At 37.7% G+C, this 27,649-nt stretch overlaps 2 protein-coding genes and 1 long non-coding RNA gene across 3 annotated transcripts in view; 1 reads left to right on the top strand and 2 right to left on the bottom strand.

The window, feature by feature from the left end:
• The window catches only part of LOC131799866 (uncharacterized), a 35,003-nt gene that overhangs the window by 1,470 nt on the left and 5,884 nt on the right, over positions 1 to 27,649 (top strand). Inside the window, exons 3-32 of the mRNA XM_066159873.1 lie at positions 267 to 359; positions 659 to 757; positions 1,164 to 1,265; positions 1,681 to 1,807; positions 2,055 to 2,122; positions 2,670 to 2,734; positions 2,837 to 2,956; positions 3,737 to 3,768; positions 3,934 to 4,024; positions 4,485 to 4,597; positions 5,491 to 5,573; positions 5,709 to 5,745; positions 6,569 to 6,735; positions 7,286 to 7,359; positions 7,525 to 7,737; positions 7,826 to 7,969; positions 8,060 to 8,132; positions 8,562 to 8,672; positions 9,200 to 9,357; positions 9,754 to 9,871; positions 10,369 to 10,464; positions 18,566 to 18,752; positions 19,137 to 19,231; positions 19,957 to 20,088; positions 20,388 to 20,507; positions 21,023 to 21,057; positions 21,718 to 21,955; positions 22,414 to 22,508; positions 22,896 to 22,968; positions 23,666 to 23,735. Of these exons, the coding sequence (XP_066015970.1) occupies positions 267 to 359; positions 659 to 757; positions 1,164 to 1,265; positions 1,681 to 1,807; positions 2,055 to 2,122; positions 2,670 to 2,734; positions 2,837 to 2,956; positions 3,737 to 3,768; positions 3,934 to 4,024; positions 4,485 to 4,597; positions 5,491 to 5,573; positions 5,709 to 5,745; positions 6,569 to 6,735; positions 7,286 to 7,359; positions 7,525 to 7,737; positions 7,826 to 7,969; positions 8,060 to 8,132; positions 8,562 to 8,672; positions 9,200 to 9,357; positions 9,754 to 9,871; positions 10,369 to 10,464; positions 18,566 to 18,752; positions 19,137 to 19,231; positions 19,957 to 20,088; positions 20,388 to 20,507; positions 21,023 to 21,057; positions 21,718 to 21,955; positions 22,414 to 22,508; positions 22,896 to 22,968; positions 23,666 to 23,735 (3,229 nt within the window). The remainder of the gene's footprint in view (positions 1 to 266; positions 360 to 658; positions 758 to 1,163; positions 1,266 to 1,680; positions 1,808 to 2,054; positions 2,123 to 2,669; positions 2,735 to 2,836; positions 2,957 to 3,736; positions 3,769 to 3,933; positions 4,025 to 4,484; positions 4,598 to 5,490; positions 5,574 to 5,708; positions 5,746 to 6,568; positions 6,736 to 7,285; positions 7,360 to 7,524; positions 7,738 to 7,825; positions 7,970 to 8,059; positions 8,133 to 8,561; positions 8,673 to 9,199; positions 9,358 to 9,753; positions 9,872 to 10,368; positions 10,465 to 18,565; positions 18,753 to 19,136; positions 19,232 to 19,956; positions 20,089 to 20,387; positions 20,508 to 21,022; positions 21,058 to 21,717; positions 21,956 to 22,413; positions 22,509 to 22,895; positions 22,969 to 23,665; positions 23,736 to 27,649) is intronic.
• Positions 12,604 to 16,109, bottom strand: LOC131799904 (radial spoke head 1 homolog). Its single transcript, XM_059117597.2, has 2 exons — positions 15,354 to 16,109; positions 12,604 to 13,305 (listed from the first exon to the last, which is right to left on the bottom strand). Exons 1-2 carry the CDS (start codon positions 15,817 to 15,819, stop codon positions 13,022 to 13,024), a joined length of 750 nt encoding a protein of 249 aa, XP_058973580.1. The 5' UTR covers positions 15,820 to 16,109; the 3' UTR covers positions 12,604 to 13,021.
• On the bottom strand, positions 20,448 to 22,095 carry LOC136277539 (uncharacterized). Its single transcript, XR_010715939.1, has 3 exons — positions 22,013 to 22,095; positions 21,110 to 21,190; positions 20,448 to 20,547 (listed from the first exon to the last, which is right to left on the bottom strand). It is a non-coding gene; the product is annotated as an uncharacterized lncRNA (long non-coding RNA).

The following is a 27,649-nucleotide window of genomic DNA, read 5'->3' as shown; positions in this document are numbered from 1 at the left end:
ATAAATCATAAATGTCTTCAATTATTAATTCTGTTATCCTATTGACATTCCTCAAGATGATAACCTAAGTTAGTTCTGATTTTCAATTTTGATATTCATTATTATGCATTGTTTTTAAAACTGTTTTTAAAACTTTGAAATCATAAATTTCCAGCCTTTTTTTATGTGTTATTTCTGAGAGACACTGTAATGTGAAGTTGAATATTTGTATTAAACTGCATGGTATAAATGTCTACAATTATTAATTTCTTCTTATCTGATCTCAGCCATTACCATATATCAAGCCTTCAATTCATTCTGCTCCCAATACTCCATCAAGACATATCAGCAGTGTACATCCAGAAAATGATAGGAGTAGGGTGAGTATAGTTCAAAATGTACAATTTTTTTTAATCATTATCAGAGAGAGGATTAACAAAGATGGTACATTTTGAGTGCAGCAGTTGGATGAAGAAGGATGAAGACTTGAATCTTAGATCTTTGGATCTGGCAAAATCCAGAGATCTTAGGTTTTTTTCTCTGAGTGGAACTCAGATTTTTTTTGCTTTTTTCCAAATGTGATGATAATAATAAATAATATTTTTAAATATTTTTTCTTTTGATTAATATGAGAGGTAAAGAAACCTAAACTAAACATTTGTTTGATTCCTTTATTCAGATGTTTCTTTCTAGCCAAAATCATTCCTCGCGTCATCAATCTGCACCAAACACACCTTCTGGAGAATATGATGGTATAACAGCTCTTGAAAAAGAAAAGGTTAGTTGAGCATGGAAATTAAAAAGGAAATTAAAATGTACTGATGCATTGTATGAGTGGTGTAATACTTTACCCAATAAATTAACCCTTTACACCTTAACATCAGTATACATATTCTCTATACCTTCTCTATACATATCCCAAGGTGCTGACAAGGAGAATTTCTTTAACAATCAAGAGCTTTTTTGTTGGTGATCGTTTCCTGTATTCTTACGACTTAAATGTATGATTTGGGGGTGATAATTTGTCTAGGGACAATTTTAATTGTGAAAGTCACTCAGGGTTCAAAGAGTTTTTGCTATAGGCAATCAATTAAATAATAATAGTAAACATCTTGGATGAATACGTTTCCCTCTGTCAATCTTTTATAATCATTTTCTGTCATAATTATTTTTCTGTATTTAAGATTGACCAGTTAAAAAGGTTCAAGGCTCATCATATGCAGAGAAATTCAAGGAACTTAGAGGAAAAAGTTTCTTTGGACAGCATCAAAGATAGGCAATTTCAGGTACATTACTTGAAGACCAAGATAATTTTATATTATTGGATTTTCTTCTGTAGAATTCAGGCTACATGTATAAAATGAGAAATGTGTTCTCTTTTAAGTGATTGCTGTGTATAAACTTACAGAATTCACTGCAATAAACATGACAGAACAAGCTTACTGTTCAGAGCAATGAACAATCCAGGTTTATTGTATTAACCCTTTAACTCCCAGATCAAATATGTAATTATCCTTACTGTCAACTATACAATTCTTCTAATGTTAGTTTAGAGAATTTAGTATTGGATCAACAAATTATCCCCAAATTGATATTTTTCTTTATTCTGATCACTTATCTGATTGATATCATATTGATATTGTGAGGAGAAATTCTGTCTTTGTCACGCATGGAAGTTAAGGGTTCAAACATTTCTTACAGACATCAAGAAGAGGCAATTATGATCATGATAGAGGTGATGACAGGATTGGGAAATTGACTGAAATTCATCAGCAGCAGCTTGCCGAACTTAAACTGAGGAATGAGAAACTCCAGGAAGAGAAAGCTAGTGAGTAAAGAGATTTATTTCTCTCTGAATCTCTGTTATTAATACATAAACTTTGTTACTTTGTTAAGCAATACATATCAATTTATCTTCATGAGCATCAGCAATCAGAGCTTACCTTTTGTCATAAATGATGAATTAACTGAATGTATAAATCCAGTTAAGAGATTTTGAGAAAGTCTATCTTACTTGGACCAATTTTAAATCAAGGATTAAGTTATTCATGTGTGTATTTACTGTCACTTACCAGGGCTTGCTGAAAGATTGAATTCTCTTGGAATTAGAAGTAGACAAAAAATTCCATCTCAGGGAAGTCTGGTATGAACTTTATTGATTGCTATTACTTTATTTTTAATTTTAGTATTAATCTATAATTTCTAAAGGTATGCTTTAAAACTGTCACATTGTACCATGAGTCTAGTCATTCACAAGGCAGATAACACTATCCAGTGGATAACTAACTATCCAGCAGATAAGTGTTAACAAAACATACCACACTATCCACCAGATGGAAATTTATCCAGTGGAAAGTGTTATCCAACCTTCAAACAAATGGAGCCAGATGCTTTGAACTCATTGTTCCTCTGTCTGTCAGGACCACAGTTTTGTGTTTATTGCTGATCTTTTGTCTTTTTTTGCCCAACAAATGTCATTTATCATACACATATATGCCAATGCAAAATACTGTAATCACTGTGGCACAGAGAAGGATGAATCTGAGCAAAACATGTGTGACTGTGATGTAACTTTGTCTTTTTCCCTTAAGTTCAATTTTTCCTGGTGTGTTTGTTGAAGTGCTTGTGTATACAAACATGTGCTGCTGCTGAGTTATTTGCCTAAAATATTGTTTCCTTTAATTTTTAAGAAACAACAAGCCACAGAACTTGATGGACTCAAGAGATATTTGGAATTCAAAGAAGAGGAAGAAAAGTTAGAAAATTCTTAAAACTCCTGTGCGACTTTATTTTTGAATATGTGTTACTTTCCCTCAGGCCTGGATGATTTTCTTAACTCCTGTTTTTCTTTTCCCAGGAGAAATTTCTATGCCCAGCAATCTAAGACCAATGTAATGAAAGTTTCACCTAGATCACCACCTCAAAGTGCTACAGCTGATTACTTAAGGGGTTCAGAATTGCAAGCAGTACATCCAAGGTACCATCTACTATTCATACATTTAACTATTTTAGCCTGGGGTTTTACTGCTTAGAGTATTTCACATACTACCAAAAATTGTCTTTATTAATTTTCAACTTACATACGACAGTGCATTACTAACACTACTTAAAAACACTTGCAGTAATTACAATACTAACAATGCTAATAAAAGTTACTTACAATACTACCCCTGTTGTTTCTAATACATATCGATACTCATGTCAAAGACTACTTACAAAAGGATTAAGTTAGCTTACATACAAATTATGTGATGCTTACACTACTTGCAATATGAATTTTAGATAAATAATTAGTGTACTCTGCATATTTAACAATACTTACACTAGGTGAGTAGTAGAAGTAAAGCCTTTATACGGGCCCATGGGGCCAGTGCTTAACTCCAGTTTTCTCAGCATGAAGCAGCTAGGAGTATTGCTACTCCCCCCTGGATGGGATGCTAGTCCACCGTAGGGTTACCCCCAGCATATTTGCTGGTACCCATTTGTACACCTGGGTGAAGAGAAGCACTGTGACAGTAAAGTGTCTTGCCTAAGAACACAACACAATGACCGCAGCCAGGGTTCGAACCCAGACCACCCGATCCAGAGTCGAGCACACTAACCATGAGGCCACTGCGTCTCCCTACTTACAACAGGAGAGGCAGATACAATTTATGAGAGGTAGACTGCAGCATATCACAGACACAATGCAGATACATGTACTTCAATTACATTTCAGAGCTTAGCGCTACCTTTTCCTTGGTTTTTTTTCTTGTAGAAAATCTTTGAGGGAGCCATCCAATGGAAGAGGTACTGTATACTGCAGAGTAACCACACATGAACAAAAAAATTAACTGTTTGTTACAATTAACCAAGATTTCTATTTGTTATAATTCTACTTAAAATGATTTTGGTCTTAATGTGTACAGGTAGCTTATTTATATATTAAAATATTTTTATTCGTTGCTTTTGCAGGCCAGGTTGTGCCATATCATTCTCCACCAGTACAATATTTTGAGCCTGGATCAGTACCACTTGGGCGGGGCAATATCTTGCATGAAATTAAGTGAGTCCTTTTCCAGATTTTAATCACTTAAAATATCATTTTGGAATGCCTAAATTTGGCTTTTTTTTGGCAAAGTATTCCCCCATCCAGATCCCATGGATAGCATCTGCTTTCATCACTTGTCCAGCACCTAAATTGAGTAGTACTGGGAGTTAGCTTTATCAACTCAGCTGACTACTTTGTAACTTTATCATAGCCCTGAGCATTCTGTGCCCAGCTTTGGAGAAGGCAGTCTCCATAAGTCATCAGAGTTATCTTACTGTATGTACATGTAGAATGGGCAAACATGCCCTCATTTTTTACACATTACACATTATTGTATTGTGAAACCAAGAGAAATCAAATACATGTCCAGAAACTACATGTACAGCACTGTAAGAGTAAACAGAGAGGTGGTTTCCCAACTTACACATATCTTCCTTATATTAGCTGATGAGAACTTCTGTGTTATTGTCCACAGTGTGCTGAAGAATGAATACTTTCAAAGGGGAGGCCATGATCCAGAAATACTTGCACAGATAAGAGATCTAGAGTATGAGGCCCAGAGAATGCAAGCTACCCAAAGACCACAAGGTAAAAAAGACAAGGATTATTTTTTACTTAATATTTGCCCATGTGATTGATATACATTTGCTATACATTTGTTAGCTCAGTCGATAGAGCACTACACCAGTATTGCAGAGGTCATGGGTTCAAATCCTGTACAGGAATGAATTTTTTCAGGCCTTATTTTCACCACTGCTTAAGTAGAGTTCATAACTGCAAAGATTACATTCATTCATACATTTTCTTGTCAGTCTCTCCATTTAACAAATAAGGGACACAAACTTTGATCCCAGCTCAAAAAAATAGTTCCATTACCTTTCAGTTGAAGGGAAACCTCCATTCTGAGAACACTTTTACAAGTCCCAAAGGTGCCCCCTGATCGGAGGTTCCTTGATGTCTGTTACCTTAATTAAAGTAACCTTCAAGTAGATTATTAGCACTATATGCTTGTGTTTCTCTGGCCAAGGGAAAATTTGAGATGAAATTGAATTCCTTCACATTGCACTGCCCAAGGCATCATACTTTCCTATAAGTGCAAAAATGCTTCTGCAAAGCCCCAGTAAAGAGGATCTGTTCTCAGTCTATAATTAAGGGGCATGTCAATATTCAGGAGACACATTTATCCCCTGAATTGAGGTTTCACTTTTATGTACCAGTAGTTACCACTGATTTGTGCATTCTACCTATGAGCTTTCTTAAGGTGTACTTGAACAGCTTAACAGATGTGCATGTGCTGTAATGCATCTTTCTGGCTAGCAAACCATTTAATCTACGGTACCCTGTATTAAGTTCTCTTGTTTATGAATATATTACTTTTACAAACATACATATGTATGTTTGTAAAAGTAATATAAAAGGAAAACTTGCCACTGTTAGACTCACATTTACTGTATCTGTCTTAACATGACTGACACAACAAGCTGGAGATCCATTCCTGCAACAGCAAATTCTGAGTTTCCACTTGGCCAATCAGAGACTTGAACAGGAGCTGCAACTTCTAAGGGTAAGAAATGGTTTGATACATACTTAAACTTAAGATGCTGGCTTAATTGTAAAGTTTTGAATAATTAATCTCTTTGTGTAACTTCTACTGCATATGAAAAAGGTACTCTTCTTCTTTTTCACTAAATTTGTTTAGGATGAGAGGGGTCAGAAGGAAAGAAAGCGTTCACCAGGTACTGATCTTTCACCTTTTAATTTTACATTAGTTTTACTTATGTATCTTACTGTAGTGATACAAGCTCTGTTTAGTCTGAAGTGCTTTGGACTCTGGATAGAGACATCCTTGCTGGAGATCTGGCTGGGTCATTATGCTTTTATTTCTTGAGCAAGATATTTTACTCTCATTGTGCCTCCTACTCACCTGAGAGGGAATTTTGAGGGGGGAGGGGAGGTGAGGTGAGCAGGGGGGGGGGAGGGGAAAAGGAATTACAGTACAACCCACTCCACTTTACTTTCATTGTGTCCTTCTTCACCCAGGGCTGAGTTGTTCAAAGCTGGTTTAAGATAACCCAGGGTTAGTGTGAAATTTGATTTCAGATCTGAAAGCTTTGAGAGAAAATCCACATCAATTATTTTTGTCAACAAGTTGATAATTGGCTGCTCTAAAAAGAAGGAGGAAAATTGTCCTAAAAAGGCTTTTGAACAGAGAAAGAAAGAAACCTGGATTAAAGTTTAACCCTGGGTTAGCGCTAATCGGCCTTTGAACAACTGGGCCCAGGAGTATTAATGGGTGTCAGCAAATGTCGAGGAAACTCATTGTAATGCAGGGATGAGAGGGTGGGGGATAATTTGCAGTGGACTTACTTGTCGTTCGGGGGGGAGGGGGTGGTGCTAATACTCCTAAGTCACTTGAATCGTCATGTAAAGAAAGTGAAATAATCTCTGGTGGTGTGGCTTGCACAGTTAGTGTACAAAAGCGACTATTTCTTGGCTAGTCTTTCATTTTCCATAAATTGGATACAATTGAGACGCTTGCTTTTGATCTTTTTTCTTCAGAGGTGGATCCTGAATTCCAACGACTGAAAGAAGAGCACTTGGTGAAAATGGCATCACTTAGACAAGAAACAGAGCTTTTGAAGCAACAGGCAGAGGTGGAGAAAATGAGAAAACAACTGAAAGAGCTTAGAGGAGAGACCATAATACCACTGGAAGGGAATAGAAAGGTTTGTACGTGTTCCTTTCAAGTGAACTCTTTGGACTCACAGCAACTGTATTGCTTGCGTATATTGAAGGACGTGAGAATCGCACGCGTGTCTCTCACTAATTTCGCGCGCGTGGCTGTAAATTAGAAATTTCCTAAAATACAGTGACAATGCAAAGACGCTTTCTACAGCAGGTATTACATTAGACATTCGAATGCATATTTGATTACGCTATTAATTATCAGTTATTTTGAGAGCCGAAGCTCTTGTTTAATTGTTATTGCTCCTCCCAGAAGTGATTAGCAAGTAACTTCTCCCTGTAATATCCCTAAATTATTCAGGAAACAGGTAATGAGAATGCTTAAACTCCTGTAATCTGGTAGAAGTTTTTATCCTGATCTAACACCAAATTCTTACAAGTAAATGTGTCGTAGCTAGAGGGAAATGTGTAGCAGCTAGAGGGGAGAATTAACAATCAGATCTTGGGTTTAGAGATCAACTAGGAGACGTGTTATGATTTTACTGCGAGTGGTTGTCACACTGACCTATTGCTTTACATTCTAAACTACAGACGTTCGAGTCGCCATTTGTATTAACAAGTACAAGCACAGACAAGGAATTGCAGCCGAGTCCTTACGATCCAAAGTAGGTAGCCCAAATAATTTTAATTCAATGTCCTCCATCGTTTCATTTGGCTTCAAGTTCATTCACGAGTTCCAAAGCCCTTACTTTCAAAATGAGAAAGTTGAAATCTGTACATACAGGAGAATACAGAAGAGTATGGCTAATGATGTAATATTCTTCTTACAGTGCTGGGTTTGCCGTATTCTGGGATTTTGTTCTTGGCCTGAGCACGTCCTTTCCCAGATGTAGACTCGCTGCTGGGGTGTATCAAGGGGCAGATATATCGACAGACGTCAAACTGCTACCAATTGTTAGAACAACAGTCATCACCCGACAGAGCCATCCCACGATCCCCCCTGGTGGAGCAGGAGTTATTGGTGTAAAGCATCCATTTCCAAGGTAAAATCTTCGATGCGTTTTATCGCTTGGCGCACATGACCAGAATTTGGCCTGTTGTTTACTAGCACCTGTGTTACTGTATCTTTAGATGTATGCCGGATCAGAATCTCGGCCTTGTTGTTGAGCTTCAAGCAAACAGTCCTGAGGACTCTAATGACCCAAATGAGTTGTTTTCAAAAGGGTGGACTAGAATTGACTTGTTTGACATGAGCAACCGACTGCTCAGTGGAAGGTATGAAAATTCATATATAATTCTCATAATTATTTCAGTGACTTTTTTTCTTTTATTTTATAGAATTCTAATTTATTGTTTGTGTTCCAGGTGGAAAATCCCGATCAGAATCTCTCCAATCAAAGCATTTCTTAGCACCCATGAACTTAACATGATACCCCAGGTTGGTCTGTTTTTCTCTTTTGCCTGTACGCCTCTTGACTGATTTGTTAATATCCTTTAACGGATAAGTTTTATATTTCGGTGTAATCTTCCTTTTTTGATTATTTCCTCCTTTACCAAATGAGTATTTTGTGATTTCCTGTCAAGTTGGAGATAAATTGGGCAGTTTTATTCAGCCTTTAACCCTTTAAGAGTGCCTAGCATCTAATTTCTCCTTACAATATCATCTCTAAATTACACATGAAGGTTAGGAGAACAGATCTCTTGACTGTTAAACAAACTCTCCCTGTCAGCACCTTGGGAAATGTAGGGAAAAAATTATGGAAAATATGCATTCTGTTGTTAGGATTTAGTGGGTTAACTGTGTATAAATGGCTTTAGGTGATATTAACTAGTTCGTTAAATTTGATTTGACTTTTGTATCATTAAGGTCGGACAGGCAGAGCTTTATCTCAGGCTTGTGAACAGTCGCGACATACCCTCGCAAGACACACAGAATCCCCAGCCTGTCCAACATCATTTGTACAAATATCCATCAGTGGTAAGACACATCAGCTATAAACAGTGTATAACTGAATCCTTCTCCAAAACTGCAACTGAAAATTAAAACAACAAAATGTAAAACTGCACTGGAAATTTATGCCAACGTCAACTCGGCCCCAAGCCATCCTATAGAGCGCATTTCAAAACCAAGATCAAAGTGCTGATGATGGCCAATCAGCTGAAAGAAAAATAACACAGCGAGCCAATGAGAAACCAAAATTAAAACATGTCACCTGCGTGTAGCGCGGGAAAATAAGAGTTCCTTAGTCGTTGTGGGTTTCAGTTTTGTATTTCAGCGGTAGATGAGTTGGTGCAAGTTTTCTACACAAATCAAAGACTTTTGTTTACTTTCAACACACATTTTAAAAACGCTGTGTCATGTAATCCTGTTGAATTCTCTCTACCCAGTTGTTACGTGTTGGTTTTACTTTTTTTTTTTAGCAGGATTGTCTTTTCAAAAGTGTTTTTGATCGTTGTTTATTATTGTAATAAACAATTTTATGTATAATTTTTTTTCCACCTTAGGAGAACATTCGCGTCATTCCTCAAGTTTCTACGCTGTCCGTCAACCACGGCTCGCAAAATTTTGCCCCAGCGCCACCCCCACCCCCGTCAGTTCCTCCCCCTTCCCCTCCCCCTCCCCGTTCCGACACCCCGGCAGCTGTTTCACAGAAAGCAGAAAGGTAAGAGTTTATCCAGAATGGTAAACCCCTTGAGACACCTCAAGGCGCTTTCATGTAGTCAAAGAAGAATCTGATTAAATAGACCGGACAGTCAAACCCTTTCTCCCGCAGCATTGACCAAAACGTAATTTCATCTAATTACATCATAGGCCGTCAAGCAGACCAATGTTGAGGATAAATATATATAAACCAACTAAAGAATTTGTTTTGATCTGCACCAATTTCTCTGAACTATTATTATAAACAAATGTATTAGAAAAAGTAGGGAGAATTACTTTTAAGATCTTAAGAGCGAAACGCTCTGATTTATCTGGGAGTTCCTAGGTAGTCATTGCTTTTATTTCAATTTCTTCAGTTTATTCGCTTTTCCTACTTTTGTCTTCCCATATATCATAGCGTCCCGAGAACCCCGCTTGATGGGTCAGTCGTTGGTTTCCAAGTAGACCAACTGATTGATGCCATTCAGGGAGAAGCTAGGATTAAAATAACAGTCTATGAGCACGGCGAGGGACAGGTGAGTTGTGGAAGAGAGGTTTACCTTTCAACTTGTCACGCCAGACAGCAGTCAAAAGTCATTCATTTGATCCATTTAGTAGTTAATCAGTCTAGTATCCAGATAGCCAGTAAAACAATCAGGCTGATGAATAACTGATCAGTCTGTCCGTCCGTCAGTCAGTCAATCAGTCAGTTAGTCAATTAGTCAGTCAGTCAACCAGTCAGTCAGTCAACCAATCAGTCAGCAAGTCAGTCAGTCAACCAGTCAGTCAGTCAGTCAGCCAGCCAGCCAGTCAGTCAGTCAGTCAGTCAGCCAGTCAGCCAGTCAGTCAGTCAGCCAGTCAGTCAGTCAGCCAGTCAGTCAACCAGTCAGCTAGTCAGTCAATCATCCAGTTAAACAGTCAACCAGTTACTCAGCTAGTCATTAAATCGGTCAGTAAATCAATAGTTCGATATTAGGAAAAGAGATGCTCTACGTCAATTCGTAAAAGAATCCTTTCCTGGTCATATTTTCAGGTTCTTAAAGGAGACAATAACATCCCAATAATGTGTGTAACCAGGTCAGCAAAACAAGACTTCCTTGAGAGAATATTCTCCTTTGGATTACAGGAGGTAAGCACAATTTCATTATGTTTTCATCGCACCTTTAAACCTCCATACCCTAACATTAACTTGCAAATTCTCCACATTTCTCTTTACACGTTTCCTTTGATAGCGATAGGGAGAATATGGTTAACGATCAAGTTGTACTTAAGCAGGCGATCATTTCCTTAATGCTTTATTCAGTGGCGATGATATAAGGAGAGATTAGATGATACAGTCATGATATAGTCACTTGTAAGGTGAAAGAGTTAGGAGCGGACTTGAAATGAAAAATCCCTACAATATTTCCATCAATTACCAAAATAACGGATGCATATCCTACAAACTAGAGTAAACTTTTTAAACTACATTTCGAACCACAGGCAAGGGTTATACATTCTGTATCGTTAGGGAGTATAAGACGGGACCAAGCCGGCTTGATATGATTAGTTCAATTGTTTTAACCCTGGAGAGAGTAGCATTGCCTTTTGTGTGAGATTTTTTATTACAGCAGTTCAGTCTGCTTTGAAATTAATTCGGATGAAAAAGGAAGAGCTGCTTTACCTAGTTGAAAACCCTTACTACGGTCCTTTGAAGTATGGCGAAAATTAATTTTTTGTCACTCTGAATATTATGTAAATTTTTAGCGAATGAAGATTTGTCAGTGATCGATAAATTGGTCATTGAACTCAGCAGCGGAAAAAGGAAGAGCTGCTTTACCTAGTTGAAAAACCTTACTACGGTCCCCTGAAGTATGGCGAAAATTAATTTTTTGTCACTCTGAATATTATGTAAATTTTTAGCGAATGAAGATTTGTCAGTGATCGATAAATTGGTCATTGAACTCAGCAGCGGAATAAGATAAAGAGTTTGGAAAGGTTTTATTTCGGAGACCGGGGCCGTACAAAGTTAAGATTTTTGATTGACAGATTTGTGCATGTGAACGCTTCGAAGCTACCCCTTTTCATCTTGAGTTTGAACGGAACTGTGGGCAAATATTGGTTGTACGTAAAAAAAACCTTTCAAATATGACTTGTTCGACTTTATTGCTTCCTGAAATTTATGAAACTTTTTCATTTATTTTGAGAAGTCTTTGTTTTATTGTGACACTAATATCTCTTCTTCTAACATCCAAAATATTATTAACGTAACAAAGATGGAAAATTAGCATTTAATTAATAAGGACTGACGTCAAGGTGTCCTTTGAAACATCCGGGCTTGATTTGCTTGAGGCTAAAAAGCGTCATTTGTTTAATTAAAAACATTTTAAGAAGTCTGATATCTTACACTATTGACTTCGATATATTTTAAGCCTTTCTGATTGATTTAACTCTAAGTTTTTCAAGATGCATAGTTCTTGGATTCGCACTCTCCATTAGGGAAAACAGTAGCTATCATCATGTTATAAATTTGATTTTTCGTAAAAAGATCCAGTTTATTTATGCAAGTGCGATTATATGCTTTTAAGAAACAAAATAATCTATTCAAAGACAATTTAAAATTGATTATTGTAAGTTAAGTGTGTTTATATGATTTTACCAAACAAAAAAGTCTATTTGAACGAGACTTTCAATTTATTCTTTCAAGTTCAGTTCACGAAAAGACTATTCTCTTCAAAAGAGACTTTCTTTAGAGTATTCAATTACTTAAATGGAAATAATCGTTAAGCTAAAAGTGCAAAATTTTTAAGTTATTGAAATTCAATATCCCCTCCTACGTGTTTTATCTTTACAGTCGTGGGGATCAAAGACATAATACGCCAGCTTTATTCTATGGTGCAATAATTTATGTACAAATTCTTTAAAAATGCTTTTTATTTTTGCCTTTGCTAATTACATTATATGATAAGGAAAAGCAAGTAACGTTTGCTCCAATTGGCATTGATATGAATTTTTACCTGATTCGTCCCAAGACTCCATCGCTGACGCGCGACAAGGCACTGCGACCTGGGAAGCGGGGTATGATGGGAAGATGGATGTGAAGGTCTCTCGTCTTCTTTCTCTCCTGACCATCATACATTGCAGTCCCTTTTCCCCCTTACGGCACGTTCTTTTAGACTCCTTGGGACGAGTTAGCAATTAAACCACGTGCATGCTTGAGGAATTTTTAAATGGTTTCCATAGAAACTTAAAAATGAAAACTGTGCAGTGGATATTTTTATTTGATGCGAATTCCGGAGGTGCTAATTGGCACGTGACTTGTGTTATTAGAATTTTTTTTTTTCCGTGTGCTTTTCATCGCAACGGAGCATTTTGCTTTCTATTTTCTCATTAAACTCATAAATTCCCATTCTATGTTCACGGCTCAGTGGTCGAGCCTTTTGACTGGCATCAGAAGTAAGTGAGGCGCTAATCTCACTTCCACCCTCCCCCCCCCAAAAAAAAACACGTTCTATCTGAAGTTGTTGGGAAAATGATCATATAAAAAACTTTTACGTCAACGAAATACTTCTCTTCGAATCAAATAATCACAGTACTGTAAAATCCACCGACAAATTCTTAATTGCGAACTTCAGTTCAATATAAATAAGCTTTTCCTCTAACAAATCCATCAATTCTAAAAAATCACTTAATGAATCAAAAAGTTACTAATTGATAAGCGTCTCTTTCTTTACAACTGTGACTGGAGGTGTATCTCCACTTTTACTGATCCACTTGATTTTCACTTGTTTCGTTCGGCTTCGGTTCTCTGTGTCGTTGTCGTTTTTTCCTTTGCCTGTTTCATTAACCTCCTCAATTTCCTCCTCCACGACTATATACTCGCCATGCTGCTGAGTGCCGTTCGGGAAGATGTACGTACCAGGGCCGATCATTTTGTCGTCGTAAAAGTTGCCGATGTAGTTTTGTTTTCCGAAAGTCAATTTTCCCCTTCCTGCGAAAAAATTAATAAAGAATACGAAAGTTTTGTCTAATGGCCGTGTGCGAGGTCCGTGCGTCATCACCTTAAGCCAAAAATTTTTCCGTTCGGTCCTCCCTCTGTAAATAGTATTTAGAAATAAACATCGCGATAACCAAAAGAAATTTGTTCCTCATAGCAGAAATAAGTTGGGAAGAAAGAAATCAGTTTGGGGAATTTTGTTTTTTAACTCTTTCACTCACGAGATCTGGGTGTTAACTCTTCCCTCTAGCTGCTACTCCAGAATTTGGTGTTAGATCAAGATAATAAGCTCTACTTGACAAGTTTGAATATTCTCATTACCTGTTTACTGAACAATGTATGGATATTATAGGGAGAAGTTACATGTTAATCACTGGGAGTTAAAGGGTTAATCAGGCTAAAATTTTGAGAGTAAGATAGGGAATTGTAATGGGTTCTTCGCTGGTGAGCGGTGAGGAGAATTGATATTCAATCTTGTAAGGAGCTTTCTCATTATTTGATTTCTTCGGTGTTCGTTTACATTACCAAAGTATTTTGGTAAGGTTTTTTTTTTGGTTCAAGGTAGTTTTCTACTTAGAAAAGCAACTGAGAAATATCTTTGATATCTGTAGCTCTTCCCACGCAACTAAGTAAATGGCAAGGCGACCGACAACAGCGACAGAATTTACAAATGAAATGGAAAACGAAGCCATAAAATTTTGGATAAAACCTCTATAGCTTGCAAATTTGCCTTCCATTGCGTTACGGTGCTGATAGAAATTTTTCTGTCCTAGGATAACGAAATTCTATAAGTATTGCAAAGGAAAGAGAACCAAGAAAATTTGTCTTTTTTTTTTCAGTAGTCTGGCTGAATTCATTCTGTCTTAAAATATGTGAAATTAAAATTATGCTGTTTTTAAAGACATTTTTAATGAGATGAGAGTGGGAGTTGTAAATGGAAGTGGATATTTTACGAAATTCGCTTAAGCCACAGAGAATTGAAACGTTACAGTGACGACCGGATTAATTGTTATTGTAGTAAATCCATTTTTTTTTCCGCTTATGAGTTTTAAAACGCAATGGTCTACTTCAGCTTATCTCAGCTTCAATGCACAAGGGTGTAATTGTTTCCATTTATTCTATATTATGACTGGGTGATAGTTTGAGTTTTAATTTAACTCTCAGTCGTATTTTTGACATTTTGTATTGACTAAAACCTGCTCTTCATGTATGTTAAAAAAACCTCTTTAACCTCATACTGAATAATGATCAAAACTCATTTTGGTCGTGGTGAAGCTCGTTGTGATACGCATTTGCAATTTTCAGTTTAAAAGTATATTTTGCCTTCAAAAGTTTTGCCCCTTGTTATGATAGCCATTCTTAAATTTATTCCGTAATTTAATACATTAATTTTCGGTTCTTTGATCGCAAAGCGCTCATTTGCATTCGTCGATTTGCCATCAGATAACTTGTTTAGTTTCTAATGTAAAACTGTCTCCATTATATCTGTACCAATGTTTGTTTTTACCAGTTCCAGTTTTGAAAGTATAAAAACTCGCCAGCGACAACTTTCAGCTTTGTATCTGTTTTTTCTTTGTGTTCGTACGATTTGTCGGTTTTAATTTATTTATGTCCAGCACGTTTTCCTTTCTTAATATTTAATGGGCATGTGAAAGCTCCTAGCAACCCTTTCTTCAAAAATTTCTTTTATAAGGCGAATATCGAGAGAAATGTTACTTTTTAATCGTGTGGCAAGACGTGATTATCATCAAATTATCTCTTCAAGATCGTTCCATAAATAGAGTTTTTTTTACATAGTTTACGATCGTCAAAAATTCTGATCGTCAAACTGTTTGCCCAAACTGAATGATCCGCCATCTTCGAGCTGAGGTGCAAATTGTGATCGAAGTGATTCAAACTGGTGATATTACGGTTAACGTATTCAAAAGCAAAGCCTTATTACAAGACCGTTTCGACTTCTTTGTTTTGTGTTCGTCTTCAATATTTTACACTAAGTACGCAATTATTATTTTTGTACCAAAAAACATCTTGAAAAAGCTAACCTGATCTTTTTCCTTCGAACCACTGTCCTTCGTATGACATTCCACTCGCCGCGTATGTATACGTCCCTTGTCCGTGTCTTCGGTCGTATTCCCATTCGCCTCGATACAAATCGCCATTGGTATAAAAATAAGACCCAAATCCATGCCTGAGATCGTCTCTCCAGCTTCCCTCATACTTCGCTCCATCAGGATACAAAAAAGTCCCTTGTCCGTTTTTCTTGTTGTTTTCGTAATGCCCCATATAACACGCGTTTCGCGACTTGCCCTTGAGCTTTCTAAAGACATATTTACCATAGCCATTTCTGTACCCGTGCTTATACTGTCCTTCGTATATATCGCCATTGGGCAGCCTTGCTTTCCCCTTTCCGTGCCGTTCGCCGTTTTCGTTCCGATCTCCTTCGTACGTATACGGTAACACCTCGTTTTCGGAGTCCATCTCCTCGTCAGATTCGCGTAACGTTTCCATGCCACCAAAATTTCAAATAAAAAAGCCGATTTGTTTTATTCAAACTCACAAGAATTATAAAATGCGTTGAGAATTTTTTAATCTTCCGTGTGGTGAAAACTACTCGCTTTTTCTCGAGAATAAATCAAATTAAGTGATATTTTGTCGCGCAGATCAAAACTTCAAATATACTGTGACACTGAAATGCTCGCCTTAAACTTCCCCCACAGATAGACCGCCAGATAATTTTAATTTTTAACCGCGTGTTTTTAGTTTGCTCTGAAAGCGTCTATTCGTGGATAAAAAAAGAAAACCTCTACACGAATCGCGTTAATATTTTAAAGATGTCTTTTGTGATTGTGTTGGGGATACTTTCGCTTTAGAACAGGGTGATGTATTTAAATCATTCCTGAATATTTCAATTGGTGCTTCACTCGCAAACATGGCCAGACACTCAGAAAACATAATCGTGCTTCTGAATTATTAATTGGCTGGGAAATTTTTTGCGGTAGTATTTCCAAATTATCTAAAATATGCAAAACAGGGGAATTGCCGGCTAACTGCTGCGAAAGATATCGCTTGGGGCAGTTGTTTTTCTTTTTCTGCGATAGCTACTATATCATTTCATCGTTTAAACCCTTTTGTTGTGAGGAAGGAAGACTATAGCGATTAAAATCCTGACGCTGATGGGAAAAAATTTAGTGCGATAGTTTTTCCAAAAATAAAGTGATAAGGAACATACACATTCAAATTGGCCGCATATTTTTTTTTATCACGCAGGTTTGCTCAATGCACCTTTTTCATTCAATGTAGTTCTCTCAATTAAACTGAAGCGAGAACACTAAACAATTTGGAAACATATTTTTTTGTTTAAGTTACAGTTCGTCCATTTCAATTTTGTTTTTCATTTTTTTTTGTTTCAGTTTGAGAATTTTCTTCCGCAAGGTTGATGTACTTAATCAAAATAATCTTTATGCCTCAATTTCAGTGTTTTGCACCGCGTCATTAATATTACATACTTTTTAAAAGGAGATAATTTTTATTTTGGTTTCCTTTGATCCCCAATAAAATTTAAAATAGAGAATGTTTCTGCTTTAAAAATATAGTCGTCACAAATTTATAGAGGTACAAAAGTATCGTGCAGTCCTTTTTAAACATTGAGGCTGATGCCTTCTCCAAGAAAAGAGAATCAGAAGCAAAAATTTTCTTAACTCCTTACGGAATCGGGAATAATAAAGTTTGATTTCGTTCATGATCGATAAATGGTTGTGATTGAGTTCATAAATGTTCTGAATACCTCGTTAACCTCCTGAACTCTAATATCAGTACTCATATTCTCCACACTGTTCGCTTTACATTTCCTTTGGTACGAATTAGGAGAATTTGTCTCACAATCAAAGCTGCTAAGGTTGGCGATCATTTCCTTTATTCTCATGATGTTAATGAATGATTCAGCAGTGTTACTGTAGGGAGAAATTAGATACTGATCACTCTTACGGTTTTAAGGTTTGACTGTATACGCTTCTTGAACACAGGTGCTTCGGTAAACTTTACGATCAAATTTCAAGTAACTAGCCTCATTATCTCAATCGATAAATTCAATTTATCAGTCCTAGTATAAAAGATCAGTAAATTTTCTTCGAAGGGGTACTCTGCGGTGCCCCTTTAAATTTCAGGAACGTTTTATTAATACAAGTTTTCATTTGTGGTCAGTTTAAGAAGATATGGTCTTACGTTAACGAAGCTTGGAAAAGCAGCAGTTGAACATCAGCTTGGAATTTATTTACGTGAAATTAACTGTCGTAGCTTGTTTGCGAGCCATCTTTTTTCAATTTTTTTCACACTGGTTTCATAACCGTAATCAACATTGGAGATGGCTCCAAATGGTTTCATTACCTTTAGTCACCAGTTCCCTGTGTGTTCGAGGCCACCTTTATCGTGTGTTTGTTTCCTTAAAGTTTAGGTCAAGAAAGGTTTAATTATTTCTCAGCAAGTTGTGACCATGAAACTTACAATTTAGGTTACCATAGCAACACTACAACAGACACCCCTATTTTTCTCTTTGTGTGCCTGTAAATCAACATTAAGCTCGTTGATTCCCATCTTTTATCTCTGAATTGAAATCAACATATCAATATTCAATAGAGGGGGTAAGTTTCTAAAGAAACTGTGGTGCTGCGTCGGTGGGAGAGTATAACAGGGTAATTTAGTGCTATCAACTGAGTTGATAACGTAAATTGACCACCGTAAAGAGTTTAAAGAGTTTAAAGGCTGTCGTTTCGAGCGTTATCCCTTTGTGACAGCGATTGACGAAGGACTAGCGCTCGAAACGTGAGCCTTTAAACTCTTTACGGTGGTCAATTTACGTTTTCAACTTAGTTGATAACACCAAAATTACCCTATCAATATTCATCTTTCTGCCAAGTTTGAAAAATAATCTATACATACAATTCAGAGCCCCCTCAACCTCTAGGTTGGACCTTTTACTCTTTGGCCGGTACGAGCGGGCATCTGATTTCTCCTCGCAATATCAACTCTGAATCGTATATTAAAGTCACGAGAGCATAGCTAATGATCAACTAAAGAAGCTCTTGATTGTTAAACAAATTCTTCTTATCAGCATCATAGGAAATGTATAGAGAATAGTTTGGAGAATATGCTTACTGATGTTAGGTTAAGAAGGATTATCTCTTACAGTTCTCCCTTTTACTCAGCACAAGCTAAATAGGTATCTCTTCTAAGTGAATCTTTTCTTAACTCTCCCCAGGCCCAATTCAGAAACGTTCCTTGGGACGCGCACTCCATCGTAGTGTTTCGGTTGTACCTGCAACCAGGGGATGCATCTACTTCTGCGTCTAATCTGCTGGACGAGAGCAAACTTGCAGCGTGGACTGCTATACCGCTGGCGTTAACTGCAGGCTCGCAAGCATCTAGACGTGGAAGACTATCTGGAGGTATTCAATATTGTGACTAAATGACCCGGAAAATGATGAAAGTGTTCCTGCTAAGCGGGTGGTTTTCAAGCCTTTCTGAAGGAATTGCTTTGTAAAACTTTCAATGTCAATAGCAATACATTATCCAGCAAACGGTTGGTGAAAACAACAAAGCTTTCGGCCTGCGGATATCATTTTGATAAAGCGGCAGCAAATGCCCCCTACTAATTAACAAGGAATCGTGTAGCAGCAAGAAGGCAGAATTGCTTATCAGATCGAGCGAGTTGAAAGGTTAATCTACAGCTAGTGTCCCTCACATGCATCACCAAAAGAGGAACGAAGAGACGAGAGCTAGCATTAACCATTAGTATTTATAGATATTTTCTATTGTTTATTAACATTTAGGTAATCAAGGCGGAGGACCAAGGCTAAACATTGGTACTCATTATCTTCCTCTGTTTTTCCCACCGGTTGTTCCAGTTCCTAATATTCCACTGCGGGTAAGATACTGAACTCTCACCATTATGTAACAGGGTAATTAAGTATCATCAACTGAGTTAATAATATAAATTGGCCACCGTAAAGAGTTTCAAAGCTAATGTTTCGAAACGTCAGCCATTAAACTCTTTAAGGTGGCCAATTCAAGTAATCAACTCAATTGATGATACTAAATTACCCCGTTATACTCTGACGCAGCACCACAGTTTCTATAGAACTCCCCCCCCCCCTTTTATCACTACTGTAGGTCCTTTCGTTGTATGATGATTTTCACTGGATTCTCTTTAAGGTGAAACCAAGGTATAAACGCAGCAATTAAATGATATGTAGAAATAAATTGACACGGACCGAATGAGAATTTACAGTGAATGCTCGTGCGATCAGAAGCGAGAAAGAGCGATTTTGTATCTGACTGGATTAGTGTCGGCCGCGAGGTTTTAAAATCAGTATAACAACGTAGGGGTTTCGTTAAAAGCTGGTTTTTGGCCGTCTACCGCTTGCGAGCAGCATCTCATGTTTGGGCTTCACTTTCGATCCCTTTGCGGGGCAAAGCCCCTTTTTGCATCACCGCCTGCCTCTCATGGAGAAAGTTATTGAATTCCCTTGTAATGCACAGCAATATAAATAGATTATTTTAACTATCAGTTGAATTTTTCTAAAGTGTTTATATATGGATGTGCTTCCAAGGTGTTTCCTAGTCCTAATGTTTATTGGTCCTTGATATCAGGGCCCTTTTCCGGAACAGTGGTCCCCCTATGGACAGGCCTCGTTGAGGGTATCTATTTTTGGTTCAGGCAATCTTCCACCTGCGACATCCAGTCCTCCTGAAGAATTTCAAGATGAAAATGACCTTCCCAAGGTAAGCAGGCACTCTTTTTACTGAAAAATACAAATTCGATTTTATGTACGGCCTTGTAGAAGTCCATTTGAATGTATGGATTCATTCAACCCTTTACACCCTAACATCAGTGTGCATATTCTCTATACTGCTCTCTATACATTTCTTATGTCACTTACAAGGAGAATTTGTCTAACAATCAAGAGCTTCATGAATTCGCAATCACTCCATAATTGTCATGATCGTAATGTTTGTTGGTCTACGTTTACAGTGAATTTGATTGATCGTCACCTGAGTCATACCTTTTTTCGTCATTCTAGGATGTATGGATAAAGAATGGTCGGTCCTCTATACTTACTGACGAATTTGAAGAAGGGAATGGGTTTGATCTTTATATTGACGCCGCACGATTTCTTCCAGACAGTGTCAGCGTCACTAAGGTGTGTTTAAAGTACAGTAGAACCCTGCTAACTTAAACTCCTAAGGGAAACAAAACATTTTCTGAAGTAACTGATAGTAAATTATTGAAAAAATGATCCTTACTGTCTGCTATACATCTCTTGTGACTTAAGCTCTGAGAATTGGGTGTCAAATCAAGGAATAAAACAAAGCTGATACAAATATTTCTTCTGAAAATTATGTTGGTCTTATAAGGAGAACTGGTCACCTCTAGAAGAGAGCGGAGGCAACACCTGTTAACCCTTTAACTCCCTAGATCTCATTAGTAATTCTCTTTACTGTCTGACCTACAATTCTCATTATGTCAATTTGAAGAATTTGGTATTGGATCAACTAATAATCCCCTAATTGATATTTTACTTTATTCTCGCCACTTCTATGTTTGATACTGTTTTGATATTGTAAGGAGAAATTCTCTCTTGGTCACTCATGGGAGGCAACACCTGTTAAACGATTGCTCTTAACTCATATCATTGCTACTGACTTCCGTTTTCAGGTGGCTGGAAGAGTATTGGACAAGAACTACACAAGGTAAAACTTGTGGTAAATGATTAATGGGATTTCAGATAGGCAATCTACTCACCTTGTGCAAGAACCCAGATCCTGCGTTCAAACCAAGGCTAGGATGTTGTGTTTTTGTATGAGACACTTGCCTCGACCGCCCCTTTGTACACAAAAAAGGAGACGAAATTGTAAGATGAACTGAAAACAAAAGTTCTGGCGACTCTCTGTTGTGGACCAAGAGCGACAATATTCCAGGTCGGGTCAAGCCAAGGAAAGAGGAATAACCCCCCCCCCTCCCCCGTACTTTTTTTTACTGCAGACGTTGTTTGGCGAAGGCACATTACTCTCAAAATGCTCTCTTCACCCAAGAGTATCAGTTATTGGTGTAATGTCAGGGAAGCTTGACAAAGGGGGGGAGTTGACCTGTGATTGACTAGCGTCCCACTGAGAGGAGTACTCTTGAGTCCCTACATTTTATGAACAGCCCGTGCATCACGAAATATAACACAAGGGATCAAACTCAGTATTGAGCAACTGCACACCTTCCCCTCCCTTTAACCAAAATTGATCCTTACTTGTCATCAGTTGACTGTTGTAGGGTTAGGGGAGGGGTTAGTGCGCAATTGCTCAGATGCTGACATTGATCCTACTCAAGTATTCTCTTTTCCTTTCTGTTGATTTTTTTAGAATTGGTGTAGACATTGACGTACAGGCTACACTGGACAGTGATATCTACAACCCAGAATACAACTGCAGGACAGAATATCGAGACCCAGTCTTCCCACAGTCTTGCACTCTAATGTTGAAAGTGTACACAGTGGATAGGATTTCAAAGACTCTTTGCTGTGTGGGATACGGATTCCTACCGATCTTTGTTGAAGTTGGAACAACAAAACAACCGTCTGTCAGCAGCTCGAATGTTAAGGTGTGTTATATTATGTTTTGGTAACTTATTATGGGTTGGTTTGGACTCTTAGCTTACCTTTCTTTCACAATACGGTCGTTTATGAAATGAAAATAATCCGCAGCTTACACAAGACGCGAACTGAGCTGATGAAATCAGCGAGGCTTCTACAAGCTGCAAGGTGCTTGTATAAATGGTTCGCGTCTCATGACACGTTGAGTTTTGCAAGCGGTTGCGAGCGCGAGAATAAATAGCGCTCGCGTCGTACGTAAGCCGCGAACAAGCTGCGATGTCATTTATACGAGTGGTTCCGCGTGTTATTTGAGTCGCGGCTTATTTGAGACGTGCTCAAAACCCTCTTTTTGCCAAAGCCGCATAATGTAAAAGTGGAAATGTACCGTTCATACGATGAGTTCGTGTCTTACATGTATGTGAGCCGCGGCACATATTGAAGAAAATCTTCCTGTATTTTATTTTAGGTTGCTTTTAATGAAGGTCCTCACCAAATACGTTTGTATGGTGGTTCTCCAGACCTCTCTCAACCTTTACACGAGAGCGTGACGCAGAGTCTGTCGTAAGTATCTGTGTAAACACTTAATAAAAAAAGTCAATCAACCAGCTAGTTGAGCGGTTGGTCAGTCAATCGGTCAGTCGGTCGGTCTAAGGAAACATTGTGGTGCGTCGGGTTGGGTATTACATGATAATTTAGTCAATGTGAAAATGCCACCCTAGAGAATCTTCGTCTTAGCGAAAGGGGGAAAGGGGGTCATTCAGATAATCAGGAAGTAACTTATTCAGCCAGTCAGGCCATCACACAGCGAGCAAGTTAGTTAGTTAATCATTTGATCAATCAAACAATCAATTACTCCCTTGACTTACATCCTGAAAACGCCTTGCCGTAATGGCTAGCTTTTGTTATGCTTAGTTTACGATCCTGACTGCAAATAATTTGACTCAACAGTCCTGTACCATGTGCTAGTTTGTTGGTAAGACTGGTTCAAGCGGCTTGCCATCCTAATGGAAGACCAAAAGAGGTAGGTAAACACTCTCAACATGATGCCAATAAATGTAATTACCATATACCGCACCGGTGAATAGTACTTTTTGGGCGCGCTGATTGGCTAGTCCGGAAGTGATGAGCAAGTGTACAGCAGAATAGACCAATTGTAAGATAAGAGTTCGATTTGCGACCGTTTTTCGGTATATTGAGAGACGGAAACTAAATTTTTTCAGTTTCTGTATGGTATATGCTTAAACAACCTCCATGTCGGTCAAATGTGGTGGATATTTACCTTCACTTCTGTGAATAATTGATTAATAATTATAATTATGGTAAATACGACGACGACGATGACGATGATCCGGATGACGATGACCCGGATGACGATGATCCGGATGACGATGATCCGGATGACGATGACACAAATGACGATAACAATAAGGCTTGATGGTTTGTCTTAACTTTGTATTCAGCAGTCCGTGATGTGGTGTTGTGAGATTTTTACGACATACTTTGAATTGGGAAAATGATCTTTTGCTAAAAAGAAGAACACCAATAAGTTAAAAATAAAACCAGATAAAGAACCAGAATGACTTAGAATGAATAAGAAAACACTGATTGAAATGACAAATTTGAAATATTCAGGCTGGATATTTCAAGCTGTAATAATCATGATGCAGGTCCCTCAATCCACCGCCACCCAGAAGTCATCAACTTTATTATCTTTTTAGGCTTCAGAGTTCAAAGAGTCAGAGTGGGAGTCTGAGGGGCTGTTAGACCCCAAACCGAACTACGCAGACGGTGAGTTTCCGAGGATTTCTCATAAACCCCATTAAATCTTATATAACGTATCTTAAATATGCCAAACAGTAGTTTACGTTAGCCATGGGTATCCCTGAGTTACGAGCCCTCGATATCAAAAGCCCCCAGTATTATAAATCTTCAATATGCCAAAGCCCCTCCATTACAGTTAGCTCTCTTATATAACAATCCCCAAATAACGACCCCCCCCACCCCATCCAACTAATCCTCGCCATATCAAACCCCCAATACGACGAATCTCTAATGTAACGAACCTCCAATGTAACGAGTCTCTGATATAACGGGGTCCTAGTATTACGAACCCCCGATATGACAAATCCCTGATAAAGCGTGCTCACGATATGATAAACCTTTGACGTAAGCCCCTATGTAACGAACCCACGCAATTTCGAACTTCCCGAACGAACGATGTAACAAAATATAACGCGGTATTGTAACATTTTATTTTGAAACTGTTTTCACTGTATTAGTCTTGACGAGCTGCTTGGTTCCCTCTTGTCTGTCGTAGCAAAATCTTATCGTTATGCTAATATGCAAAGTGAAAGCAACGATGTTGGCTTGACCTCTCCTTCACCTGATGTTCAAATCGTACCTTGGTGTAGGTCTTTTTTAGTTAAGAAGAGAAATTAATAATGATATTATTCGACTAAAGATGAATATCATATTTATTTATTCCATCATAACAGAGATTAACATTTGCATTCTTCCTTATTCTGTTTAGAACACAATGTTTCGAGATAATCAACTTAAAATTTGCAAACGTCATACCAAACAACAGCTCCATGATCCAATGACCTTTTTACTGCTTAAGTAAATTATTGCATTGTCCGAAAACTTATGAAATGACCACTCAATTAAACCACTTCACCTCAACTTTTATAGGTTACCATTTGTTTGTCAGCGTTTTAAAACTTGAAATGCGGGCTTTTTCTTTTCTTTTTTTTTTTTGCATTTTGAGCAAAACTAATTGATCATCACAAGATGAGATTGGCTTGCGAAATATTTTTAAAACAAAGCAAATTAACAGGTCCCCCTAATTTGCACTCTTTTCCTGAAGTGAAGCGAATCAGCATTAAGTGAATTGACTCAATACCATCACGTACCCTGTTCAACAAAAATTACATTTGAAAATCACGGGGAAAACTTTGCACCTTAAAAAAACTTAAAGAGCTCTGACCTTACTGACCACTCAGGAATAGATAATTGCACACTTGATTTCACATCGCTCCTAGATCTTACATGACACACGCTTTGCGGTTTTGTCATTGAACATATTTCACTCCAAAAGCGTGACAATATACACGCTTGTTTTTATCGTGTTAGAATTAACTTTCCCAATGTTATTTTAGACATTATTGTTTCATGAGAAGGATTTTATTATCTTATGTGTCTAATCTCTCTTTGTTTTAGATCTGTGTTTTGACCTTATGGCATTCGTCTGAAATTTTAGTAGATTCGTCTAGTGATTCTATTAACGTAAATGAGACAAAGTAAAAGTCATGATGTTGTGCAAAAACATATCCTTAGTAAGAGATAAGTTTTTTCCTATTTACTTTCCCCTCAATTGATTAGTTAGTTATTTCGAGCATAGACTATTTTTCCTTATTACTAATGCATAGAATTTGCCACCTCAAAACAATGTTCAAAACACACGATATTTTTTGAAAGAAATTAGGCGTTTTTGCTCTCGAACAATAAGGTCATGTCATCATTCGCTCTTTTTGCCTAAGCCCCGCTACCTAAGAGAGCAACACCATGTGTCTAAAGAAATCCATAGCTGGTAAATAACTTAGATATTCCACGGCTGCTATCAGTCAGTATTCTTTGAATAATCAATGTTATCAGATTCCAAACTCGTTAATTAGACCACAGATCATATTAAATAGGCCTAGTGGTTCAGAGTCAGTAAAGTTCATCCAGAGCAACGGTAGATTTTTGTGGACTGAATTTTATAGCTTCGTAGAAATCTGTTTAGTGTATACTTTGTTTTCTTCGCATGAAACACCACAAAACGTTAGCCATAATATACGCTTTTACCGAAGAAAAAATCATTACCTAGGTTAACTTCTAATCCTGGAATAACGTGACCTTCTTTCGAACAGTCGTAGTGAGTAGCATTTGTATTTGCATGATTAAAAGTGCCTTACTTCACAGGAGTGAAAACTCTCGTTACTCGACTGCGTATACTGATCCCTATGGTTTCGTTGTTAATTACAGCAGGCAAACAGCGTTGCAACCAAGGCAGTTTCTCTCATAGGAGTATCTGCAGACGATATTTGTGATTCACAAAATATCCTTTCAACGTTCAAACCGGTTGGTCTAACCTTACTGTAAATTGGTTGTGTTTTCTCCTGAGGTGTTTCCACTTTGTAATCGCTCATCGATGACGCGGAAACATTGAATTTCTCTTGGCAAATTACGAATTAAAACAATGGTGGCTCCGTTGACAAAAAGTTTTCATTGCTCACATCTTCATCGTTTTTAACACACAAACACTCTTGATTTCAAACCTCAGTTTATGTTAAATTCATATGTCTTCCTTCACTTTAGAGCAACGCACCGGTTGTGGCGTTGACACCTTTCTTACAGCATCTGTCCTTGCTTTCTCAAAAGCAGCTGTTGTTTTTCTAAGCGTTGTAGGAGGAGCACTCCCTCTCCGTCGTTGAAGGTCTAATTTCTCTCTTTTCTTTTTTGTTCCCTCTTCAATCACTCTGAGATTCTGATATATTTCGTGAAACGCCTGTTTCATGGCATCTTCATACTTCATTGCCTGATTGCCTCGCACTCTCTGTCGCTCGACGTTTTTCATGGTAAATAGTGGAACCGCTGAATTGAAATGACCCCAATGGTAATCTGTCCAAGACTTGTGTTAGGCTGTTTTACGTCCGCTCCAAAGGAAATTTTGCGGAAGTTTTCAAGGCGTATGGACTTGTTTTGCCAGCTCTTTGTATATTTCTGCAACTAATCGAATTTTATTTTGCGTGGGAAGAGTTTTGATTTGTGACGTATAAAAGAGAAATCACGTGTTAAAGGTTTCTTGTCTAGGAGTTTTTTTTCCTTGCGCTTCTTTTCTACTTAGTGGGCAAGCGAGGAAAGCTCAGCAATTGAAAAATTTGATACGAACCTGTGCAATTTTGTGGTTCAAGTCTTCGAACTGCGTGTTTATCAGCTTTTGTTGTCACTCAACCTTGGAGGGTAACCACAACAAATGTGTAGGCAGGATGTGTCTCTGTTATGAATCGATTGTCACCTGAGGGATGTGTTTTAGGCTATAATTTTATTTTGATTAATCTCTATAATTTCTCAGCTGGATGCTCAACTTTTGTGCCACCTAATTTTCAAATTGTATCAAGAAGGGATCTTTACTTATCTTTGTTTCCTTCTGGAAGAAATTCCTTGTTCTCTTGCCAACATTATGTGCTTCATTACTGAGCTGTTTCTAAATAACATGAGGTCAAACTGTTTAATATGATTGAGGATTCAAATTTTTCCACTCTTTGCCTTCCTCGAAAGTGTTACTTCGCTTGCCTTTCGCCTGATTTGTGAGCATGCCTGATATGCGGCTGATGATAAAATTCCTTATGGCTAGGTATAATTGTAACAATGACATTCTTTCTTTTAAAGGACTCGAGTGTTTTTCTCAGGCATATTATGGAAATTTGAAGCCTTGTATTCATGTTATTTCACGTGACATTATTTATTGAACGATTATTCAGTAATTCCGTGTAAGTTGCGTAGATTTGTGATGTTAGAGCGCAATCCTTTCCGGAAATCACCATAAACTGTTTTTATGGTTTCACCTTATTAACTTTAAGTAGCTTTGCTCGGGTCACCATTGATACTTAACGTGAAAGAATGACTATTGAAAGCTTAGTAACATTTTGAAATAGTCA

The sequence above is a fragment of the Pocillopora verrucosa genome, chromosome 12 (genome assembly GCF_036669915.1).
Source record: "Pocillopora verrucosa isolate sample1 chromosome 12, ASM3666991v2, whole genome shotgun sequence".
NCBI classification, from domain to species: Eukaryota; Metazoa; Cnidaria; class Anthozoa; order Scleractinia; family Pocilloporidae; genus Pocillopora; species Pocillopora verrucosa.
This window is presented reverse-complemented; position numbering and strand designations above follow the sequence as displayed.

Excerpts from the sequence above, each read along its gene's own strand:
- LOC131799904 (XM_059117597.2), bottom strand. The coding sequence starts at position 15,819 with ATGGAAACGTTACGCGAATCTGACGAGGAGATGGACTCCGAAAACGAG. Across the intron at positions 13,306-15,353 it reads GTTCGAAGGAAAAAGATCAG|GAAGGGGAAAATTGACTTTC; the intron begins GTTAGCTTTTTC and ends ATTTTTTCGCAG.